At 41.3% G+C, this 25,475-nt stretch overlaps 1 protein-coding gene across 28 annotated transcripts in view; it reads right to left on the bottom strand.

Moving 5' to 3' along the window:
- LOC121065899 (poly(rC)-binding protein 3-like) overlaps positions 1–25,475 on the bottom strand; it is a 514,190-nt gene that overhangs the window by 26,336 nt on the left and 462,379 nt on the right. For 22 of the 28 annotated variants that reach the window (XM_040549036.1, XM_040549040.1, XM_040549041.1 and 19 more), the window contains 8 exons: positions 22,222–22,245; positions 22,085–22,117; positions 18,969–19,085; positions 12,156–12,287; positions 7,983–8,111; positions 5,704–5,847; positions 1,488–1,544; positions 913–988 (listed from right to left, as the gene is read on the bottom strand). In XM_040549036.1, coding sequence (XP_040404970.1) covers positions 913–988; positions 1,488–1,544; positions 5,704–5,847; positions 7,983–8,111; positions 12,156–12,287; positions 18,969–19,085; positions 22,085–22,117; positions 22,222–22,245 — 712 coding nt within the window. The remainder of the gene's footprint in view (positions 1–912; positions 989–1,487; positions 1,545–5,703; positions 5,848–7,982; positions 8,112–12,155; positions 12,288–18,968; positions 19,086–22,084; positions 22,118–22,221; positions 22,246–25,475) is intronic. The other 6 variants (XM_040549049.1, XM_040549059.1, XM_040549055.1 and 3 more) reach the window with 1 other exon arrangement.

Genomic DNA, 25,475 nt, shown 5'->3' with positions numbered 1-25,475 from the left:
AGGTGGAACAGAAGTACTTTTACAAAAAAGCAACTCACCTACATTTTACTTGAGTTTACATTCAGCTAAGGACTGTGTATACTTATTTTACGTTGCATATAACACAATCAAGTTGCTCACAAAATTTGATGTATGTGATAAAATGTTATTTGCCATACAAAGCATGTACCAGTATATATTTATCTGCTTTGTGAAATTTTAGATGCCAAGTCCCAATGTACTGAAGTACAATAAAAATGATTTATCGCACGGTTAACTGACTTGAGTTCTCTCTTCTTTCTCTTGAATAAAAAACTCAGCTTCAGCTCATGTGCTCTAATAAATATGGGCCAAATTTCACAGTCCTTAAGTGATCTGTATTTCCATTGCAGTTTGTAATGCAATAATGCATTCCTAATAGGATGGGAGGCGCCTGTCCCAGAAGTGATGATTAGAGATGCTTTTAAGACTTTTGGCCCTACACAAAATTCCTGTTTCAGCATGCAGTAATTTCTTTAATCAGAGTTTCTATGCTGCGATTACATACTGTTTTCCTACGTTTGCTTCTTTCTGAAAGGTGTTACCAAACTCGGTATTTGACAAGACACACACACAAGAGCTTTGCTTAGAACCCACTGGTACATGCTGTATGGTCCCCAATAACTTTACAAGGACTGAAAAAAAGAAACCCAGGGTTTTTAGCCAATGGTACAAATGGAGCGGTTTCGATTAAATAAATGTAACAAACAAAGCACGTTTTAATAAAGATGAAAGGAACTGTAACAGAGGCAAGGGAGGGAAGAACAAAGATTAATGCGTCAAAACAGAAGGATCACTGGTCATTGACCACATTTATTATTAAAATGATGTAATGACCATGGGAAACAAAGCTGTTAAGAAGAAGGACATCCCCAGGGGGTCATGGGTACGTACCAGGGAAACCAGGGGTGGTCTGCCCAAGGGGAGTAAAGGGGGGATGCTGCATAGCCAACTGGTGAAGCTTGGTCAACTGCAGGGCAGGATGGGAAATTAGAACTAACCAATCAAATGGAATTATTTCAGAGCAGAGAAACCATCTTACATGTTCTAAAACTGGATTAATTAAAATTATATAAAAAAAAAAAGGCTTAATCATTCACTCTGATCTACTGTAGAGAAAGAAAAGAAAAAAACCAACAAAAAACCCAAACTGGTTATAAATGACATCTCTACTGTTATTACATGTAATGGCTATTGTTAATATTAACCAATTACTGTAGAATTACAGATTAAAAGAACTCAGATTTATCACATGCAAAAAAAGACCAAGATAACTGTAATTTGTTCCTGGGCCATTGTACTTTCTAGCAATTATTACACAAGATAAAAGATGCAGCTGAACTAGCACTTGGCGATAACATATGTTGTGGGGACAGGTGTCCCTAGGCCATGTCTCCATTGATAACTGCAGAAAGTAAATGTTGCCCGGAACAAATGAGAGGGAGAGGAAGAAAAAGGGAGTAATTTACATGCGCTGGACTCACGTCTGGATGCGGGATGGCATACTGCCCCTGAATTGTAAACGCCTGGAAACAAGAAGCACAGTGAAGACACGGGTCAGTCGGGTGGGACGATCACCCTTCCCTCTTGCATCTGAAAGTGTCCCACTGTCCCCCCATGAAAATACCACCCACATCGCTCTCAGCTCCGAGCGAAGCTTAATTTTCTTGTGCTGCTTGATAATGCTTGACATGGTGCAGAAAGGCCTCCATCATGCAAGAGGGGTGATGCCAAGTGCTGTTGCCCAAGCTATGGCCACCCTGGTGCAGGGGGCAACTTGCTCTGCTGGTGGCTGTGCCCACGGGGACACAAGCACGCCTGACAGATGGCAGCTTGCCCTTGTGGGGCCCTGGCGTGGTGATCCTGGCACACCTTGGCACTGCCCCCATTTCCTGCTGGCTCCATTCAGCCCTCTCTTACGGCCTGCAAAGAAACAACTGGAAGGAGAGCGCAGTTTTCTGTTGTATGCTGTAGGGCTTTTCTGAAAGGAGCGGCTTGTCAGAAAAATTTTAACGTACTTGTGCTTAGGCAGGGAAGCAGAAGGACAAATTATAATGTATAAATATTTATAGTGGGAGAAGTATAAACTGGGACAGAGCTGATTAGCTTAGTTTGCAAAATGCTTATTTGACAAAAGGCCTCTTAGAAAGTAATGAATCCTCTGCAAATGATAAAACAATTCATTTAATGGTGTTCGCATATTAAAACCCTTAATGCCCCAACTGCTTAATGCACATTTCTGCAGCAGAATTTCCCTTCTGGAGAAGAAACATTTCATTTAGTTTTTAAATTAGTTAAAAAACAAGGCCGTCATCCAGCAAACATTATGCCCATGAGCAGTTTTCAGGCAGAAGAGTGCTTGCTGCTGGGCTCAATGGGATGTTTATGGGTGTACACACTTGCATACACGTATGGGGAATGGCCATTACAAATGGTTTATAAATGAAAAGGCTCCCATCCACCAAAACAGATGATCACTACCATCAGTGGGTCTTAAGCAAGCAAAGCATGTGTTTAAGCGTTTTACCAACTGAGGACAACCTTTAAGAAAATCTTAGTCTGCTTTGCTGAGTGGGGGGCTTTCAGCATAGCCGAGCACAGGAGCAGCCTCCCAGATGATAGATGGAAGTGCCATTGGGCAATGGCCTAGGTCCTTGAGCAAACAGTGGGCTGGGAAACCATGCTTTGGTCTCTGGGACTATCTGCTGGACCAGACGTGGCCAATCTGATCTTGGCTTTAATCTGATCTTGGCTTTACTTCAAATCCAGCTGAGGAGACATCTTTTTAGAAAGGTGCTTCCCAAGATGTGGTCTGCAAACCAGCAAGGAACTACCAAAATAAATTAAAAAAAAAACAAACCCAAATCTAACGAAAGTCACCCTCTTCGTCATCACTCTTCTCCCTCTTACTTCCATGAATACATATGAGGAAGCAATCAAAAATGTGGAAATAAGAGGGATATCTAGCACTCAGAGCTCAGACTAGTTATTATGCTGTTGACAATGGAAACTGTCAAAGTAGCATGGACAAGATGGGCCTTGAATGTTTTTTGTTTCCTAGTGAAAAAAATCACTTTTTACTTCTTAGGCTCCCAAAAGATCATTTGATTGATTTATGTTGAGAAAAACTGTCTTTGACTACTTTACTCCTTAGTAGTGGATCTACGCCCTTTCTGTGGCAGAAACATACCAAGTACAAACCTGGTAGTGGCTACTGAGACATCGGCACTGTAATGCTTCACCCAGGACATCAGCTACGGGTCTGCTTCCATCAGTGTTTAGGGCAACTTTCCTACTGATGTACTGACATTAGTAAGAGCGAGAATGACCTGGTCTACAAACCTTCCTCAATGTAAAACATAAGGCTGCTAAGAGACATAAAGCAAAGCTGTAGCCATCTAAACAGCAGTGTAGCACAATGGGTAGAAATTTCCAATTTGCTTCCGTCAGGCAGGAGTGCTGATTTTTTTAAATTATTTTTATTTTTTAACCAATGCATAGACTCAGTGTTGGTAAGTGGCAGAGCAGGGCAGGACAGTTCAGCTTCCTTTTCTGTCATGCAATGCAATATCGAAGAAGCACAAGAGAATTAAAACCATACTTACAAGAACAAAACCCCAACTTGTTAAGTAAGAACAGGAATTTGATTTTGCTAGTGTTGCTTGATATGCAAGCATTAAAAAAACCAAAACCTTTCAAGATAGCCACGATGTTATTTAGAATGGAAAAATATCTTCTGATACTGTTGTCAGAAAATTGGGTGGACTTAGCATTGTTGATGAAATTTTATTTTCAATATTAATTAGTTTCCACACGTGAAACCCATTAAAGTGACTTTCCATACTGACCCCCAAATACACTCAAGCATTTTCTCGAAAAGTTTGGTTAGTCAGGGACCACATTCAAAGCACACACAAAGCATCTGTCTCATATACCCTCTCTCACATCAACAAGGTTGCATTATAAAAGTGAGAACACCTTTTTAACTGGTAAAACTGAAGATGGCAAGACCTATGAGGCCTTCAAATAGGACACTTTCAGTTATTTGTATGAACTGTTCTCAGCTCCCTAGCAAACAGCTTCAAAATTTTTGAGTAATCACATACAGTCTTTGAAAGAAGTGGCAATTACAGTACTGGTAAGACGGGCTGCTGCTTATTTGCACACACACATTTCTAAAAGGAAAGCACTGCAGTATAAACTTAATGTATCTGTGGAGTAAATTATTCTGAACTTTCAGACCAACTTTTGGCAAATTATCTTTAATTCCAATTCAACTTTGGTCACTAAGGAAGCAGATTTCTTATTTTGAAGAAAATTAAGAGTGGTAAACTTGGACACAGGGGATTGAAAGCTACTATACCCCGATTACAAAATTCTGGATATATATCACAATATAGCATTACAGGGTAGAAGGTAAAATTCTGAGATAAAAATCAGAGAAAGCTTATTAGAGGCCTGTTGGAAGGAATGTCTCTTCGATGTGCATTTGAGATGTTCAGGAGTGGAGCTTGCTGACAAAGCAGCAGACCAGGGAGATGCAGAATGCCATGCCAGCAGCACCTCATGCTGTCTGCCCCACCAAGAACATGGTGTCCAGATTCTTATATGATTTCTGAATTGCCTGTTGGGGTGAGACAAAGGCTCCAGGGCTGCTGGCATGTCAGCCGCCATCCAACACCCCATGACAGGTCCCCACTGACCCCTAGGCTGGTCCAGGGTGATGACCTGGGTTGGGCTGGGCTGGATTGGTGGTGGTGAGGCCTATCTGCAGATGTCCCACCATGCAGGTGAGTGGCTCTTCCCACTGCGTAACTACTTAAAAAAGGGGCTTTGCCCTCATCTGGGGGAAAAGATTTGGCTGGACTGGGGTGCCTTACTGCCGGAGAGGCTTCACACACATGAATCCCAAGAAGAGAGATGGCAGCCTTCTTCTGGCCTAGATTCAGGAAACCAGCTTCCCCCTGAGCTGGGCAGGGCTTGCAGCACACCACTTTACCTTTCCACATATCTAGGCAATGCTGCTCTTAGCTTGCTGGTTATAAGTCCCTTTGCGAGCCTCTTAAGGTGTTTTTAGAGTACATATCAGCTGTGTTTGCTGCTGGCTCATCATTTGCTAAAAGTGCATTGCCATTGCAATATGCATGGTGGTAGAGCAAATTCCAGTCACATCTCTGCTGCCTGTTGCAGGTCCACCTCAGGACATTATCACAAGATAAGGCAGAGTCACATCACACATGGCGTTTTAAAAACAGATGAGAACCCTGATTAGCTTAAGATGCAGGGGGAATAGTCAAAATATCACTATGTAAAAAAGAAATGGGAAAGCTCTGATTCCATTATAAATGAGGCCATGCATTTCACGTCTGGGGAAGTCTCCACTTGTGTTTAAGTAGTTTCTGTAACCTCAAAACCCCACTGCTATTTGGTCCTGAGGAACTATTAAGCAATAGAAATTAGGGGTATTACTGAAGTCATGTGCAGAATACCCACTTCCCAGGTTTATACAGCAGCAGGAAACACAGCCTGTGTATCAGATGTCCCCCATTCAATGCCTTCTCGCTGTTTTCCCTTTAAGTTTGCAATGCAGTGTTCTCCTTCCCTGCAAACTGCAAGTACACAGAGTAGACAAAGCACACCAATACTATACCAGGCAAAAAAAAGGAGTAAAAGTTGAAAACTAACAGGCGCCGGCTGAGGTTGGGCCAAGACGGTGTGGTTTCCAGCTGAAGCCAAAATGGTGTCTGCTCTTACCTGGCCACCTGCAAAAATGATAGGTGCAGAGGCAGGTTTGGGACGGTAGGGGATGGTGGCACCTTTGGGTGGGGACTGCAGACAAAAACACAAAGCGATCAAAATGCAGAATGAAGCAGAGCTCAATAAAAATCATTCCTTACCTTGGCCAACCCAGACAAAAAGGGGTGCAGCTGACTCGGCCCAGCCCACCCTGCCCTCCATCCCAGGAGCCTCAAAGCTGGAGGCCAAAGTCTGGGCTTCAAGGGGATAAGCCAAGGACTGGCTGCCCAACTGAGAGAGGCAATGCTGGCACTCCTGGCTTCACTACCACTCTTATCAGAGGAAGCTTTATAAGCTTCATTAAGCATTTCAAGGCATTTCAGGAAATAATTTTGAAATTTGTTGATGTTTTAGAAGAATCTGGCCTACACTCCCACGTTGTTAGCACACATAGCACACAGCACGTCCTGTTTATCGATCTTTCCTTTTCTGCTTTCTTTTCTGCTACACATCAAGTTTTCCTGTTTTACCAACTCAGTTAAGTTGGCTGTTCAATGGCAAGCAACTGGCCTGGTCCTACCTCCTGTCTGGCTGAGCAGAAAGGATGGAGAAAATTCCTCCCAGCTACAGCAGGAGTCTTGCTACAGCCTTTGAAATGCACAGAAAGGAAATTTATTCCCTACAGCCCAAGGCAAGGATACAAAGGGAAAATAACTGATAGAGGCTAACTTTCTCCCCATAAATAAAGTGGAAGCAGGTGTCTGTAAAACAGGCTTCAAGCTACCTATGCAGCACCCAGCAGAATGGTGCCCTGATTTCAACGCAGTAACTACAACTAAGAAAGATAACAGCAATAGCACTTCCATTAATTAATACCATATAATTAGCTATTTAATTTAAATGAAAGTGTTTGTAGTATATTGTTAATTTGGCAACAAGTTAGAGTGTATCCATTTTCTGAGGTCTTTAAGTATTTGAAGAAGCGAACTGTAGTTAAGCCAGTGCTTTCTTTGTGAGTACTGCTCGCAATTTGCCTAATACTAAAATTGTGTAATTCCTGTGTCAAAAGTGGTTACTTGAAAAGTGGAATATAGAACTGTCTCTCTGAATTTATAAAGTGTTTTTTCTCATATTCTTTGGCAAATAACTATTTATTCCATGCAGCTTGGATATGAGGCTACACACTGTATTCACAAAGCTGATAACTATTACCATCCACGTCTCATGAACTGAAATTATTTTTGAACATTAACTTTGTGTTCTCTTTTACTTTTATAGAGAAATTCTTTCCTCACTGTAGTTCAACAAAAACTGAAGTAAGAGTCACTTTTTCCCAGTAAAATTCTTTGGATTTTTTAAATTTTATGCCTTCATTTGCACAAGGCTGGATGTCACTGGGATGCAGTGCATGCTCCTGAACAGCTAATAGCCATAGTGCTGTCTCAAACACTGTTTCTCCTATCTTAAAGGAATTAAGAAACAGCAGGGCATCAGAGATCATAATGAGATAGCTTTTGACTACACTTAAGTTAAAAAAAAAAAAAAAAGGAAAAAAATGTAAAACAAAACAAAAAAGCCCAGATTTTTTTCCAGCAGAAAATGTGACAAAAACAGAGATGTTTCACGTTACCAAAAATTAAGGTTACTAGGTCAAAATATTTCATTTTGATAAGCTGACTTTTTTTTTTCGAACTTCTATTCAACTTAATTGTTTGCTCGAAAGCATAGACATCTTCAACACGGGATCAAAACACCCAGATTTGTGTATAACTTAATTTTGCATCACTTAACCTAAGAGCTAAAAAACTTCTGTCAAAATGAAACATTCTGGCCTTACGCAATAATCTGACCCTAAAGAAGCAAAGAGTCCTAGTAAGTCTAAATCATGTTAGCCAGAATTGTTTCCACTTAAAACAAGTCCTATATGTTTTTTGCCCTGTCCTGCATCAGAATGAAACACTCTTCTCTAAAGACAGGCTGCGGGTCTGTGGTGGACCATGTTTTGCTGTTTGATGGTGTCATGACAGCCCTGGTCTTGGGTTGCTGAAGCCTTCTCTGAGAGGCTCTCAAATACCAGGCAGGTGTCTGAGGCTCTGGAAGAGTCCCCCTGAAATCCCTGACCTGGGGAGGATGGGCAGCGCCTCTCGGGAGCACCCAGGGCACTTGAAAATCAGCGATGTGTTTGAGCATCTCCCGTCTGAGAGGTGATAATCCAAGCAATCGCTTACCTCCAGCATGACCACGCATATTTGCTTCACACACTGGATGATGGCATCAGGAGTGCCCGATATAGTCACTGCACGCTCTGTCGAGTTTGGCAGCATGTCCCCCGCGACTTGCACCTGGGCTCCTGTGGACTTGAGCAGAGGCAAACCAAACAGAGCGTCACTGTCGGGAAGGCAACGGCACCTCGCCAACGCCAGCCATTCACTGCTGAGGACCGATGTGATGGAGGGGAGGCACCTTTAAACTTTGTCTTTTCTTGCTAAATGCATAGTAGAGAGTGTGTGTAAACACACACCCGGACACAGTAATTGGGATTCTGGCAGAGCACAGGTCTGCCTGTTCAAGCCAATTTGCAAAGAAACCCATCATAGGAAGATTCAATAGCTGTTAAAGAAGCAAACTATGATCTGCATTTCAGGACGAATCTTTTAACCCTCTCAAAGACAGAAAACTGCAGTGCTGACTAATAGAGAGAGAAGTGAAATAAAGTACTTTCCAAGAACAATGACAACAACAAATTTAGGAAAAATTGATTATAACAGAAGATCTGCAAACAAGCTGAAGATATCTGGCTCCTTAATCTACTGATGGCTGACTTGTTTCTTTGGATGAAATTTGGGGCTGCTTTATACTTCAGAATATCTTGGGATGGTCATGAGCACTTCTAAATTACATTTAGTGTTGATTAAATATATGCACATCAGCAGCTTTTAGCTCATTAATGAACCCAAGGGGGTAATGAGCCAGTATTTTTTCTTAACTTTGATCGTAGCACTAATGCATATTACTAAAAAAATAAAAATAAAGAAAGGAGAGAAAGACATGAGACCAAAGCAATCCCTGGCATTGTTTCACAAAAAAAAAAATCCTGAAAGACTTTTTAAATCAATAGAGAAAAACAACACCATGCATTTCATATTGAGTTAGCACTTCCACATATTACAAACAAAATATTATCCTGACTTATTGAAATGCAATACATGGGGCTTTTAAAAATTATTGTTTAGTAATCATTGAGTTTGTGTCAGTCAGCAAGGAGTTAATTTATTTTCCTGATGGTCAGACACAATGCATGCTATTCCTCTTTCAAGAGGCTGATTAAATTACTGATTGCATCTTCTGTTCACTAGTGCTGTCTAAAGCCAGAATATCAATCCCTTATTCTATAACAGGCTTTGGAATTTCATCATAATTCGATCAATCTGCCATGCTTTTCTATTCTTTTTTATAACCTTGCCTTGCAAATTCAGGCAACCTCATTGTTGTTGTACAGCAGCCCTGCGTGTTGTTCCAAGGTACCTGGCTGAGCACAAAAGAGCATCCCTCATGCAATTGCTGCTCAGTGTGTTGTGTGATGATGACATTAGATCACATCTCGAGATGGATGCTCCTTTTTTTTTTTTTTTAATGTTTGATATGAGTTACTGTTTAACATGCTGTTCTGGGTATCTCTACACCAAGCACAAAATACTCTGCCAAACACTGCAGTCATTTATGTATTTGCTTCCAATGATAGTTTTGTTCATTCTTTTACTTTGGCCATCTGTCAGCCACAAAAACACGAGTAATGCCTTGTCCATTACCCTTATGCCTAAGCAAATGTACAGTGTGAATTCACGCTACATTAGCCTTATCCAAAGACCTCTTTGGCCACACAATATCCTTTTACTTCCTTGTACTAGAGTAGTAGCTAATTGCTTCAGAAATTGTACTCACCAGAGTAATCACTTTATTCATTTAATGTACACAGACCGATTTCAAATTTAAAGACCTGTGTTCTAAGAGCACTGACTCAGTGTTCTGGGTGAGATTTCCAGTACTTAAAATAAAAGCCAAAGAAGTGACAGCTGTAAAACCTGCAGCTAAGCACTCACCAGACCACACCTGGTACTACTGTAACACAAGTAAGAAATCAGCCAGAGCCCTGCTGCCTGGCAGTTCTCCTGGACATCCAACAGACCTGGAAGACTGAGGAAAATCATGTCCTGTGGCTGAGGTCCTCCCAGCTGAATGCTCCTGTAGCAGCTTTGCCTTCTGCAGTGGCAAGGCTTCAGCAAGGCTTCCCCTGTTGCCTGCCATGGTGAAAGCAGGAGCCGCTCTGCAGTTTTGGGGCCCAGACGCCAGCTGCTGCACGTGCTGGAGCCAAGCAGCTGTGCAGGGCCTGAGCCAGAAATGTCCCCTGGGTGAAGTCAGCAGAACACCTTCCTTCTACCCAGGAAACGTGTTTCAACACTCTGGTATTGCATCCCACCTATTACAAAGCTCTTTTTGTGATTAAAAAGAAAAAGAGAGACGGTTTCCCATGAGAATATTTGCACAGAAATAATGTTTTCTCCCCCTCAGTGTCACCAAGTGACTCCATCGCCCGCTTCCCAAAAGCAGGTTTGAAAATAAGTACTATGGAGAGGCATAGCTTCCTCTTTGATGAAAAAAAGTAACAAAATCCCAAGGAAAAAAAATCTGATTCATAATTTCCTTTTATTTACAGGTCTCAGTAAACAAAAGACCCCATCAAATGGCAGAGCTCCAAATTATTCTTGTGAGTTTAGAGCAGACACTGTATGCATGTTTCCACGAACTCACTTTACAAAGCAAGAGGCACATGGAGAAACAACACATTGTTTGCTTGGCAGCAAAAACCCTGCAGCAGCCTTTGGCTGCTCTGCCAGCTGATGGAAGCAGCGTGCATGCAAGGAGAGAAAAGCCCCTTCCAGCAGAGGCCAAATTCTCAATGGTGAAGATATGCCTTCAGAAGGAACTTTGTTGAAAAAGTCCCAGGGCAATCAAATTTGAATCCAAATAAAAGAATCTGGAAGAATTTGGAAATCAATGGAATAAGACACCAGACTGTCCTCTATGGTCACCTCTCCTTCCCTGACTACCACAAAGCCCATTTTGGAGCAAATTTTAGATGCAGGAATTTGATCAAAGCATTTTCCACCCCTTTACAACATTTGATCAAATTTTCTGATAGAAAAATGCCCATTAACTTTTTCACGTCTGAAATGAAACAGAAGCACAGTGAAACCTACTGTCTTGAATCTACATTTTAGATAAAAAAGGAAGTTTCACTTTGGTAAAGCCTGTCAAAAGCCTTTGTTTTGACATAGTCAAATAAATAAATAAAAAAAGATCAGCACTTTATCTTGCTATTCAACACTTTATCCTATATTGGGATTATTGGGATGAATACTAATGTAGAAGGAGTACTCTCATTTTCTCCAGAGTTAAAAAAAAAACAAAAAAAAAAACATTTTCTGAAATGTCTTACTCGGATTTTCTTTACATAAATGTAGCATGTATCTACTTTTCTTGTTTGACTGGTTAAACACATCGGCTCCTCACCTTGGCATGTGCTATGTTGTTGTAGCTATGGAAGGAACAGTTAAAACCGACACTGTATGATCATTTTTGCATTTTCTGATTAGAGAAAAAAGTGGCTGCTAGCACAGTGTGTTGAATGAATACCTTTAGGTAAAGTCTCAATTAAAAAAAGTCAATGTGGGCTTAGCATAGATGAGGTCAGGTCACCCATGGAAGAGGTTTATTAGGGAGAAAAAGGAAATTAGTATGAAAATATATATTTTTTAGAGTAGATCAAGCATTTGATCTCCTGACATGGACTCTCCAGCACTACCTGGGCCTTTCCCTGTCTGCAAAGGTTGGAACTGGTTTGGAAATGGCTGCAACGCTCCCTCGGCACCCTCTGTGCATTGCTGGCCAGGGGCTGAGCCCACAAGGATGCTTGACGGGCCTTTTGTGCTGCTAGGGTGTTGCTTTGCTAAACTGTGTTTGGTTCTTTTTTCAGTTGTTTATTTTCCCCTTCCAAGCTGTGTTTGAGCTGCTTTAGGACTGCCGCAATGAACACATTATAAGCCTGTTTTTTTATTTCACATACTGTCTTTAGCTTCAAGGAAGGTAGTGGGGCACAGTGGGTTTGGACACCCGCTTCCCCAGAACAGCGTCTTCTAAGGCTTTTCACTCAGTACGTGCTTGAAAGTCAAAAAGATAAGGCCCTAACTGCCCTTGGTGTCACCTCTCTTTCAGTGTCTACTATAAAAATTTCATAGCAAAATGCTGGTCACATAATTTTGGTCAAAGAATTTTCCATCAGCAAATCACAGTGGAAGGACACCGAGCTAGCTCGTGTCCCCGACAGACACCCCGAGACTTACCTCCCTGATTTCTTTGATTTTGGAGCCTCCTTTTCCTATAAGGGATCCGCACTGACTTGCTGGGACGACAAGCCGCAGTGTTACAGGTGGTTTGCTTGTCACTGTGCTGTTTGTCATTGAAGCATTTATGTCCTGTAATAGCAATGTCGATATGAATTAGCTGAGGATTTGTCATTCCTCTTAAGTATTAAAGGGCTCAGAGCAAATGCCTGAGCTGTTCTTGAAGACCTGGGGAGGGTGCAAATAATCACGGCTCATCTCTGCTGCAGGTAAAGCCACCAGCTCTGCAGATGATATGCCACAAGCACAAACTGCAAAAGAAGCTTGTGGCAGAGGAGGAAGGCTTTTGCTCTCTGGTGTTGCAGGTCTGTGGGACCTGCAAGCTGTGGGACCAGAGAACAGTGTTTGTGACAAGGCTGGGAGGAGGAGGTGGCATCTGCCATTAGACTAGCTTGAAGCAGATTGAAAAAAACAAGCAAGTTTTTGAGTTCATAAGCCCCCAAATCCTGATTTTATCTCATTTTCCACCATCTCAAGTAGAACATTTCTACTATATTATATGCCTTTACATTTCATGCATCTTCTTGTCAGATTCGACACAAAGAAGAAAGGTTATAAAGGGGATGACAAAGAATCTGAATAATCTGAAGCAAATAAAATCAGGCTATTTTGATAAATATTTTGCTGTGCACAGGTTTAATTTCTGTTTTTGTAGCAGACCTGTATATTTGTCACCCTGCATAATTTTTAAAATATTTTTCTTCACAGCATTGTAACCAGAGCACAAAGAATAGCAGTTACCTGTATCCAGGTATTTTAATCTGTGTTCATGTATCCTTTTTTCCAGTGAGACTACACCGAACATTTTCAAGAGCATTTTAATATACTACTTGTCACAAGGTATGCACTGTTTTAAATATATTTTGCTTGTTCAAAATTTTCTAGCCAAGACAAAACAATCTTTCTAATATACCCATCACAAAGGAAAAGTTAAGGCTAATCTTTCCACTGAATGACGGGATGCTGTTTAAAGCACTTAGGACCAAAATAACGCAATAATCCACAAGCTGCATAGCACCTGTCCAACAGCTCACGGGAATCTTGGTGTGGTTTGCTAATGTTGTCAGTGAGCTGAAAAGACTATCTCATTTTGTAAGTGAGGGCACATGGCACAGCTACTGCACTGTTCACAGAAAAGATTAGGATAAGAACGATAGAAAAGATGCATTTTATATTCATTTAACTCATTTAAGATGCAACAAGATTTACAGCAGACAGAACTAATGTGATACCTTATATCCTTATTTATCAAGACTACCACTTTTACAAAAAAAAGTTCCTATACTGTGTGATCAACCCCAACTATGTGAAGACCCCAACTTAAAAAAGAAAATATTTTAAACAACTCTGCACACCTTGTTGACATGGTGCAGGAGCTCAGCTCCATAACACCAGCACCATTCCCTGCAGCACCTCTGCATTTGTGGAGGTAGCATTCTGCTGTCTAAGAACTGGCTCAGTATGACCTTGCTTTGCTTGAAAGAGATGAAAAAATCTTGAACACAATGAGGCATGGCTGCATGCCATAAGACAGCAATCTGATTGTTTCTCTGCCAGCCCGTAACTCACATTTCATTTAGTGCCAGTGTCAGTGAGAGATTGCAATCCAAAATAAAGCAAGAAGGATAGCAAAATTTTGCAGCACCCATGTATCTGAAATAAAGTGCAAGTCATGCCAATTTTTCAGCTGGAAGATACCATCTCACTAGATCATGTCCATGCCAGGTGGTGGCACACAATCATCCAGATGTAGGCAGATAACTCACTTCAAAGCCACCCAGCACGACTCTGATAATGTCTCCCACGTCCATATCATAATTGGCCTGGCCTTGAAGCATTCACTGCACTTACTGCCTTCAAAAGCACTCACAAACATAGTTCATTGAAGGTCGCTGTGATCTTTATTTTCTCCTCATCATTTGAAAGGAGCTAAGCTTAAACATGGAGTCTCAGTGACAAGCTCATAAAAGCATCACTCCAGCTTGAAAACACAACAAAAGATGAAAGAACAAAAATAACCTCTCCGGAACTGCAGGTTCCCAAGGGAGGGTTGGCTCAAAAAATTCTCACAGAACAGTTTTCTTTCAAGCTGGAAGACCCCTGCTTCTTTAACCTCTAACTTTCTGGGGCACTCCATCCATCTGGAAGACACTGGAGTTGGACCTTACATGGCTTTTTGCCTGCTTTCCTCATCTGCTCCTCAGCCAGGAGGACTAACTGGGAGCTTGTGAGTGCTGGGAGAGATGTGTCCCAGTGCTGGAGCTTCACAGCAGTACTACATTCTGGTGTCCCCAGCTCTGGGGCAGGTAACATTACCCAGAGTCACAGTGCCTGAGGCTCCCCCCAAGGCAAGCAAACCTGGCAGCTCAGTGTTGTAACAAACCACCAGGAAAGAAAAAAAAAAAGTTTCATAATTCTTCTTTAATCATTTCTATATCATAGAATACTATAATAGTTTGGGTTGGAAGGGACCTTAAAGATCACCCAGTTCCAACCCCCCTGCCATGGGCAGGGACACCTCCCACCAGACCAGGTTGCCCAAAGCCCCATCCAGCCTGGCCTTGAGCATCTCCAGGGATGGGGCATCCACAGCTTCTCTGGGCAGCCTGTGCCAGTGCCTCACCACCCTCTGAGGGAAGAATTTCTTCCTTATGTCTAATCTAAATCTACCCTTTTCTAATTTAAAACTGTTACCCCTTGTCCTGTCTCTATATTCCCTGGTAAAATCTCTCCCCATCTTTCTTGTAGGCCCCCCTTTACGTTAAACCTGCCAGTTTTCACAGTCAGCAAAACAAGTCCGTGAGGTGACTCATCACCTGGTAATGATCATCAGGATTTGCTACGCCTCAGGCATAACAGCAACTTGGTGTTTTATCACCTTCCCTTTCTCCCCTTCTTCTCCCTAGAGCTAAGCAAATTATTCATAAACATTCACAAACGAGCATCAACCCTTTTCTAATTTATTTGGAGAAGGTCTGACCACCCAGCTCTGCCTGCTAGTTATTCCAGCACTTAGCTACCATATATGGCTTGCAGTGGCTTATACAGATTTATACCCCAAACCAGAGCTGCCCCACTCACCAATGAACTTAACAGCTGCATTTCTTGGGTCTCAGTCTCCAATCTGGAAATCACTGCTCTACAATGTCTCCTCTTGCAACTCCAGTGGTCCGTCTGGGTTAGTGTCATTTTAAAACAATTCTCTTTTTCCTCTGCAGTGAACACCTTAATGGTTTATGTGATTACCTACTTAGCCCCTAAATTCATCAGGTTGCTAGAAAAACAACTTTTATCTGGGGAGGTTGACAAAGCAGAGTGATAAATGGCTGCAGAGAAACAACACAGAGAACACTCCTCCGTATCTTTCTTTTTTTTTCTTCTCTAGCCACAATTTTGAGATTTTTGCTAACATCAGAAAAGTGTTATGGAGCTCCCATGTCTTCCTAGACCTGCTTATCCCCACCTTTATATCCATAGGGTTGAAATTAAGGGTTCAAGGACTTCATGCTGAAAGTAGAAAAATCAAACCAAACCAAACCCAGACGTGCTTCTTGCTGCATCAGAAGAGATATACAGAGCCTTGTGATGACAGCTAACATGAAGAGCAGAAATGCTCTGATTTATAAATTGTTCTGGCTGTGTTGACAGGCTGAGGCTGTGGACACTGGGAAAAGGATACTGTGCAGACTGCACATACCTAGCTGGTAACCACCCTGATGGGTTTCAGTTGCACTGATAAGGAAGAGCTTCGTATTTAGACCAAGCTGCTACAAGAGCTGTCCTCCAACCATAAAAGGGCTGAAGAATAATTTGTGTGTAAAAAGGAATATTCAGATTTCTTAGCATAATGGAAAGAATATTTTATAGCAGGAAAGACAAACTGCAGTGGGATTTTCTACTTTTCAAATGGCTAAAGAAATCTCCAAGAAAAAAGGTATCCATGAGAAATAATAGTTGGTAGCTAGCTCATTTGTAATTTCTGAAGCAGTATTTCATTTTGACTCCAAAGTACTACAGTTACCTCATTGTACTGACAAGAATAATTATAGGAAACCTAACTGATTATATGAGACATTTTTCTTTACCACTGTTCTTTTAAATACACTGGAAGCCAATTATGTTGAAACTAAATACAGATACTTCAGAATATATATGATGCATGAAATCTACCGTAAGCACCAATACCTTTTTGCTAAAATCAATGGTGTGAGTCCAGATTACCCTCTAATATCTATGAGGGCAAATATGCATAAATTCATATTTCTTTGCCTATTGCTAGCTACAGCATATTCAAAAATACCATAGTGTTTTTTGGGGGTGGGTGGGATGCGGATCTGATGCTGTGCAGTGTTCAATGTTTTTATGAGAAATGCAGCGTTATTTCTATTGGGTTCTCATTTTGATGGGAACTGGCAGGGATTAGCTCTGTTAAAGAGTCCCGCAGCATTTTGCGGGACAAGGTCCTAAACAGAACATGTTCTTCCTGCAGAGAGGCTGCTCTCTCTGGATTTCAGTGGGTTGGTATGGTGCTGTACACGAAACAGTCGCTTAAGCTAGAAAGAACAGGGACTGGTATGAGATGGGCAAGGAGATAAAGCTGTGAAGGAGATGAAAACAGGTGGTTTTAAAATTGGACTGTAGATAATTACTTGTGCAGTTCTGCAAGAATCAACCTCAAAACCAGTATTATCTCATTAAAAGCCGGTAAGGAAAAGAAATAGCATTCTTATTAAATGCACCATGCCACAAAACCAAGGTATTTATCAACACACTGAAAGATGGCAATACTGCACAGGAAGATCTGAATAACCACGAAGGACTGGGGGAATATAAATGGTATTAACATTTCCAGTATAAAAAGTAAGAACTGTTTGTCTAGGCTCTAACGAGATCATCTGACGAGACCTAAGAGGTTCCCACTGCAAACACTTGAGGAGGAGCTGGGTACACCCACCAGCCACAGCATGGTTATGTGCAAAATGTTACACTAGTAGGAGGTGAGGCATTTCAAGCAATGATAGGGCTGTGTTAGCATAACAGCCAGGACAGAGGACTGCTAGTGTCATTAAATAAGCCCCTGTGGAACTTCATTTGCAACCTGTCTGCAATTAACACATGCATTTAGCTTCAACTGGAAAAAGGCAGAAAGGGTCTACTTGAATGGTGAGGGGGGTGGAGAATGCATTGAATGAAAGACTGAGTCTCACTCATTTATTCCAGCAAAAGCGAAGGTGTGATGGAATAAAACCATTTTATAAAAATGTGTCTAAGAGGAATCCTCAGGGTTGGAAAGGCCAGATTTATCAGCCAGTGCTGGAACAAAGCTGTAAAAGCTACTGGTGAATAAATTTTGGTGAGGAGTGGGAAGAAGGTGTTCAAATATCAGAGAACTGAGGTTGTGGATCCAATATCAGACACTAGAAACAAAAATCTAACCAGTTTTTGATTATGCCATGAAGGAGATTGCAAAACATACTGCTTACGCTAGCAGAAAACTGCAGGGTGGTGAGGCACTGGCACAGGTTGCCCAGAGAAGCTGCGGATGCCCCATCCCTGGAAGTGTTCAAGGCCAGGTTGGATGGGGCTTTGGGCAACCCCAAAATCTGGTGGGAGGTGTCCCTGCCCACGGCAGGGGGGTTGGAACTGGATGGTCTTTAAGGCCCCTTCCTACCAAACCATTCTATGGTTCTGTGATTTCATGATCCAATGACCCACAAACTCTCTTCTAATCCTGTTACTCTAAATGTGTATAAATAAATAAACAAAGCCACACACTGACATTTCCCATCAGTGCTAGTGCCTCCCAGAGGTATGGGGAAGTGAGGAGAACAACTTCACTAACACAAAGAAAAATGTGCTCTTAAGAAAGGGATTCAAATCCCACTAATTTAGTCATCAGGGGAGAGACACAGCCCTTTTTTCCTGTTGCAGTTGCTTTAAACCATGTCTCCATAGGCAATTTCTTTAGGAGAAGGTGAATTGCCTTCTGCAGTAGCCTCTGTTTGTCCACAGAGAACAGGAGAGACACCTGCATGACTGATTTTCAAAAGAAGAGGGAGTCAAGTCCTCTCCTAAGGGACCAGGTTCATGGTCGGTAGTCTGCTGCCTTTTCTTTGAGGTTTCCCATTAAAGTGGTGACCATATCTAATTGCAGTTGGTCCACGAAACACGAGGAGATCTGAGCACTTCAGGTACATATCTGCACTGAGTGGCAATTCTACAGTAAATTGAGCACTCACTTGCCTCACTTACTATTAGTGCCTTTATTTCAATTTATTTTAAAAAGCCAATCTTTAAATATGGTAATTGGTAATTACACAGGTTTATAAAATATGTTTTTCTAGTTGAATGAATTATATATTCATTTCAACATATATAAAATTTACATCAATATCAAATGGAATCATATAAATACAGAGCTAAAAGTTGGGCAATTATTCTTTTCAAATCGAACCCACAATGGGACCAGAAATTTTCCAAGACGTTTTTCTTACCATTAGTGCACATTACTAGAAGCAATTGCTTTTCCCTGAAGCCTCCAAAAAGCAAAAGAAATGATCAAACAGCTTGTAAATTGACCCATTATTTTTCTTCAGTGTTACTGCCAAAAGCATTTATAAAAATACAACCACTTTCATTGCTATTAAATAGAACATTAAACAAATCATATTTAACATTAAAGCAAACATGAGAAAATTCAAACAGTGTTTGTATTTCAACCCGAAGAGAGAAAAATGTATTTTATTTGCTTACCTCTTCAAATTTTAGTGCAATCATAGAAAAAGCTTTAAAAATTGCATCTGTTGGGCCTGTTATTGTCACAATTCTTTCTGGACAGGAACCTTCTGAAATATTGATTCGAGCTCCACTCTGTCAAAAAGAACAAATACTTTTCAAATTTATACTTCCCAGGGAGCAAAGAAAGCAGGATTAGGGGATAGCGTTTGGGAAGAAACATCTTGAGGCATCTAATTCACTCCCCTATGATTGCAGCCCCAACATCATATAATTTCAGCATAAACTGATCGCACTCCAAAAATTCATCTAACTGCGGGAAGCCAGGTTCTGCCTTGGTAAACACTTATCCAGCTTTCATCACAGTATGCAAATAGCACCTCTGTAGCTCAAAGTTACAAATAATTACATTATCTTTTCCTTTCCGTCTCGCAGGGTTAACCTTAAAGAGGACTGGATCTGCAGAATTCCAGGCAAGCTTGTTTCCTTCAGGGAGCATCAGTTTCTTAGAGGTTTGGACCCAAATACAGTGTTTGATCTGTCTATCTGGGGCATTGCTTTGGAATATGGGGAAGGTTCCTTATCACTGTATGTCATATGAATTCAGTCAATTAATATACAGAAAACAATCCTTTTAAGAAATATTGGTAAGATACACAACATTTATGGTGTTATTTTCTTAAAGTAAGGAGGCTGTTGGAAGAAATTAGAGAACTGTGTCTTGGAGACAAATGAACATGACTCTCAGGCGTACCTATTCCCCTTTATGTCACTGTGGCAGTGCAGCAAAAAACCCTAAATCAGGTATAAATATGTTTAAAAGGATCTTAGCACAGATAATAATCGAATCCAGTTCAGGTAAGATCAACCCTATGCTTCCTCTGAGGTTTCAGTCATGGAAATATGTTACTGCAGCCTAAGAAGCCAATAGAGCCTCAACTGATCCACAGGCACTGATCTTCTCGAGGATGCTGGCCTCTAGCAAATATGAGATAATCTAAGTTAATTTGGACCTTTGCCTTCAAAGTTACCACAAATCAGTTGATACGCTGTGTGTCTGAGCCTTTACTCATGCGTATACTGCTGCTGAACAGAAAGAGAGCTTATTTCCCCACATGACGGCAACCAAACACAACAAGAAAAACAAAAAACAAAACAAACAAAAAAAAACACCAGAAACTACTAATAGAAAAATCTTGCTGTCACAGACTCTGCTGGCAGATATACTTAATGTTCAGAGATAAGAAAGGGCAGCAGTCACTTTTTCTGACAGCTGAACCTAAGTGGGAATTGCTCTAATCAAACATCAGTGTTCAATCACGAAGGAGATTGAGCCCAGGGCTGGTTCAAACTGGCAGCAGCATTTGGTTGTGGGGATCACTGTCGGTTCCTGTAGATGCTGCTCTGCAGTGGGCCTGAGAGGAGCCTGGCCAGGCAATTAAAAGGTGATGTGGCAATCTCCAAAATTTGTGTAGAAAGTTAATGACTGCAGGCACAGATTGGTGGGCTTTGTGCTTTTCTTCAGATTCATTTTTTTCAGTGGTATTTCTCTGATGACAGAACAAGGTAACGTTGCATTTTGTTCCGCAAAGATGGATTGCAACTTACCACATCTGTCAGGAGAGTTAAAATAAAATTATGTTTCATTTTTTAACAAGTATTGAAGAAGTTAGTCATTTAAAAGAAGGACTGAGTTATTGTTACTTGAAGACATAGATGATTAGTCCTGTGTTGGTAGTAAAGAGGCATATAATTCCTTTTTTAAAAATGAACAAAGAAACTATACCTCTTGCGACTACGTGTAAGTGACAACTTTTCAGGAATGGAAGATGAATATTTGACATTTACCTTGAAAAACTAACCAGGAACTATAACTTTTCACTAAGATGTTTGATCCAGAAGTCGGGAGCACTTTTTCTAATGATAGCTTCCCCTTTGTGAGAACAATTTATATCTAAAGATATCTGTCTGTGATCATAATTATTAATTAAACTACAATGCATTTAATCAACTCTCAACTGTAACTGCCAATATACTGTTACCTAGTACATTGGAAACTTTTCTTAAGTCCTATCAATTGTACTTATATATGAAAACATGGATGAAATCTCTTATCAAAAAAGGAGTTTTGTATTCAGTCAGCCTGAAAATGAACTCCCTGTTGTGTATATTTGAAGATGTATCTCAGTATTTTTATTCACTGCAAGTATATGGAGATTTTCCTCCCAGAGACCTTCTAACAGTGTACAAAACAACATAGCAGCTGACATAATAAAGTACAGCAGAGAACCCAGAACCAAATCAATTTTTCTTGAGGCATTCTGTGTACGCTTTGCACTCCTGAAGTTTCAAACAGTAGGATTTTTCTTTTGCCTTATGCTTTTAGCCAATGATTCAAAGAAGGGAAGTTACAGCAACCTGCAGGTTACATGTGCTGACTCGCAAGACAAGTGTGGGTCCATAACCTTTGCCTTGGAGCTAGGTATAATCCTCCAAAGACACTGCACCTTGCTTTGAGGTAGAGAAAGAAGCCTCCAAACACCTGGGGAGACTGAAGTTAATGCAGTGCCCTGTGTTAGTTAGCCTCTTCATGTTTACAACCTTTTCAAAGGATGTGAATGGCTGGTGTGCAGGTCTACCTGTCCACAGCCTACTGACGGCTGCAAAACAATGAAAAGTTGTCTGTGCCAAGACAAGACAGAGGGATGCTTTGGCTTCAGCTCTGATGAAGGTCGTGTCTACCCCCAGACCTTCCACAGCATCAGTCCAAAGCGTGGTTTCAGATTTTGGAAGCTCTCTACCAGGAGGCCATGCTGCATGCAGGAGCAATGCCGGTGTGGTAAGGGAAATAGCGGTGAAATATCATGGTTTGGATGCACCAAATCACGCTGCCCAAGCTGCTCCTGAGATAATGCATATGGCTACAGGAATGCAAGCCTGCAGACTGCTGCGGTGATAAAGATGCTACATTAACAGCGGTGCTTAATTTAGGCCAGCACATTTTATTTATACGAGAGTTGGTGTAACAGAGCGATGATGTGAAATGGGCTGCCCGCTTGATGGCAGTGTCGTTCTGTACACGCCGAGTTGTTCCCTGATCTGGAAAGAAAACAAGACATCAAGGCTGGTCTTACCTCCTCCCTCATCTTCTTAACTGTCTCACCTTTCTGTTAAAGAAACGGAAAAAAAAAAAAAGTTAGCCTGGGCCGATGAAGTGAACAGATATACAATATTTTGACGTGACAATAAAGAGAGAAAGTAATTTCCTGACCTTTCCAATAATGCTCCCAACCTCCTGAAACAGAAAAGAAGACAGCATAAGTGAATGATACGATTTGCTACTGGAGAGCATTTGCTAAGCTGCTGAGCTATTTTACTATCACTTATTTCAGACCTGCAACGCCTAGCCCCGTTTCCATTGTTTCTGTACACAGATGTGCCATGTTAGACACAAAGGGGCAGACTGAAAACGCGGCTTTACAGTGTACTGATTGTGCAAGAAAAATGCCTTTAACAAGAGCTGATCTTGCAGTTACAGATCAATTCTGCTACTATAAACACAGATAAACCCCTATATTAGGGAATGAAAAGTTCAGAAATAATAGGACTACATAACCTGCTAGGGAAATTGGGATATAATGCAAACATCAAAATAATTGCTGATCTCTCTGAGGGCAGGCATTTACCCTCTTTTCATCATTCAACAGCTACAGCTGAATTTCCATGCCATGAAGTGTTATTGCATGAACACCTAGTGGCCTGTCTTAACCTCCCCATTAAGCACGTAGAGAACAATAATTGCTAATCAGTTTTTAGGGATTTGGGAATTGCTACTGGACTCCCATAATCTTCCATTAAGGGACAAAATACCGACAAATGTCACCATGAGCATACAACAGGGGAATGATTTGGCAGTTCCAGCAACATCCCAGGGGTTAAAAATCTGGTGCATAAAAGCAACAGGTAACAAAAGAGAAGCTAATAACTCTAAAATTAATAGTCTGGGCATGTTACACAAGTCACGCAGGTGTGACATCAGACTGGGAATCATCTGATGGAGGAGAGAGCAGCTATGGGAAAACAAACTCCTCTCCTATACTCAGTGTGAAATCTACCTCCATGCTTTAAGACTGTCTCATGTGGTTCTCGTAGACATATCCCCCCACCTCTCACCTCCATCTATACACTGAGATCTGACTTACCCTGAAACACTGCTACAAGAGTAAGATTTAAGAAATTATCCTCTGTCGTTCTGTTTGGACTCATGTTAAAGTGGTACTAACTTCACCCTGCAGTACCAGACTGACAGCACTGCCCTTGGGAGAGAGCTATTTCTCACCACTGGGTTATTTATAAGCTCATATTGTGAAGCTGTTTGTGCTTGTGCCTCCTCACAAGACATAAACACCTCTCAGTGAGAAGACCCGTTTCAGGGAACAACTTTGGCACGTTGTTCCTTGGAGCTCTCGGCAGGTCTGCAGCTAACACCAACCTGGGGCTACCACCCATCAGTGCAGCAAGTCTGCTACTTGGAGTCACCTAGACAGGCTGAGGAAACGGGCTAAGAGAAACCTCAAGGAGTACGACAAAGTCAAATGCAAAGTCCTGTGCCTGGGATGGAACGAGCCCATGCAGCAGGACAGGCTGGGCAGCAACTTGCTGCAAAGCAGCTTTGCAGAAAAAGTCCTGAGGGTCCCAATGCACAGCTCCAGCACGGGTCAGCAGTGTGTCCTTGCAGCAAAGACGGCCAACCAAACGCTGGGCTGCATTAGTAGGAGTGTAGCCAGCAGGCCGAGGTGAGTTCTTCCAGCCTTCTCCTTAGGCTTGTGAGACCTTGTCCCGTGTCTGAGACCACCTTGTCAGGATTTTGGGCAGGTTTTCTAGCAAGGTGCAGCATTCTTATTAGCAACAACACAGATTTGGGACACCCATTCCACAAGGCTTTAAGATCTGACTACTTTTCCAGGCTATCACTCTAACACTGCCAACCTGTCTGTAACTACTGAATGGGATTAAAAGGTACTGGGCTAAGAGGGGACACAGATACACATAACTCTCAATGATGGGAAGCTGTCATGTCTAGCAGTTCCCAACGGCCTGCTCAGTGCATTCAGTGAATTTACCCTGAATATTTTTTCCATTCCTCTCAATCCCAGGTTTCAGAAATAATTTCTTGTGTAAAACAGATTCCCAGGAGGTAGAAGGACTTTTTACTGTCGCTGAGCATATTGTATTTTGATTGCTATTGGGGAACAATTGTATTTCAGTCTGTTTCATGTTTTATTTTATTTTACATCCAAAGTTTCATTAGAACCTATAAGCCTGGTCTTGAACCTACAAGGCTCTGCTGGTACACACTCCTCATGAAATTTAGCCTAATCCATTTGATCACACTGGGTCTTAATGTCAGCTGCAGTTCTTTCAAAAATGTATGAATGGACCATGGCTAATAAGTACAAATATATCTTCCTTGGAAATTGGAAAAGACACTTTAGCTTTGGAAACAGTAATGCAATATACCGTTTACAGCCCTAGTAAAAAAAGATGGTGTATTTCAAACATAGAAATCAGAAATCTTTAAACAAGCGAAGTGCTCCATAAAACATCAGGATTCTCAAGATGCTTACTTCACTGATGCCTGTGGAAGTTTTGGTATTGATTTCAGTGGAAACAGGAATTCTACCTGAGCAAATATCACCTTGTTTGCTGCTAAGGAGTACACACTACCAAAGAAGTGAATGAATGCACAGCGTGAATCCCACTGAAAAAAAGTATTTCAACAAGACTTGTGACCAGCTCCTTGGATCATGCTAGAAGATGCCACTGTAACTCTACAGAGTACCTCAAACCTTCTCCTCATCAAAGGGAGAATTTAAAGCTCATGCTGCAGTTAGGCAGTTCCAAAGCATCGTGGCAAACACCACCTCCTCTCTGCACTGCAGCTCCCTGTGAGGTGGATTCTGCTAGGAAATGCGAGGAAAGGGAAGGGGAAGAGGGAAGCATTAACTTCACATACATATTCCTAAATTTTCCAAGATTTTGGATCCATATGAATTACTGCAAAGAAAATAAATTCTGGAACCATTCTAAACTGGTTGCTTTAGCCTTTTTGGGGCTTTTTCTCTTTTTAGGAAAGCTTCTGTAAGTAGCGGAGACGACGGATCGCGTTTTAATTAGGAGAACCCTTCTTCTGACACAGATAAAATCAGAAAATTCTTTACGCCTCATTCTCCAAATTACTTATCCTACTTCATCAAACCTTTAATTATTCTTTATACAGTCCAGTATTTGATTCATACAGATACTTATACCACCCTAAATTATGTTTAGTGCTTTATAAGATATCTAACACCATTTTTATGATACTCGATCTTTGTCAATATTTCTATCCAAGGTTATTTTTAGATCTTTATCTTACCCAGAAAATGTTTCTAAATCTGCCAGGTGCTCAAACTGTGCTTTAGTTTACTGCTTAGACTGAAGGGATGGGATGTCTGTCACCTGCATCAGTTCATTAAAATCTAG

This window comes from Cygnus olor, chromosome 2 (assembly GCF_009769625.2).
Source record: "Cygnus olor isolate bCygOlo1 chromosome 2, bCygOlo1.pri.v2, whole genome shotgun sequence".
Classification (NCBI taxonomy): domain Eukaryota; kingdom Metazoa; phylum Chordata; class Aves; order Anseriformes; family Anatidae; genus Cygnus; species Cygnus olor.
Note: the sequence above shows the minus strand (reverse complement) of the source record. Positions and strands in the feature narration are given on the sequence as shown.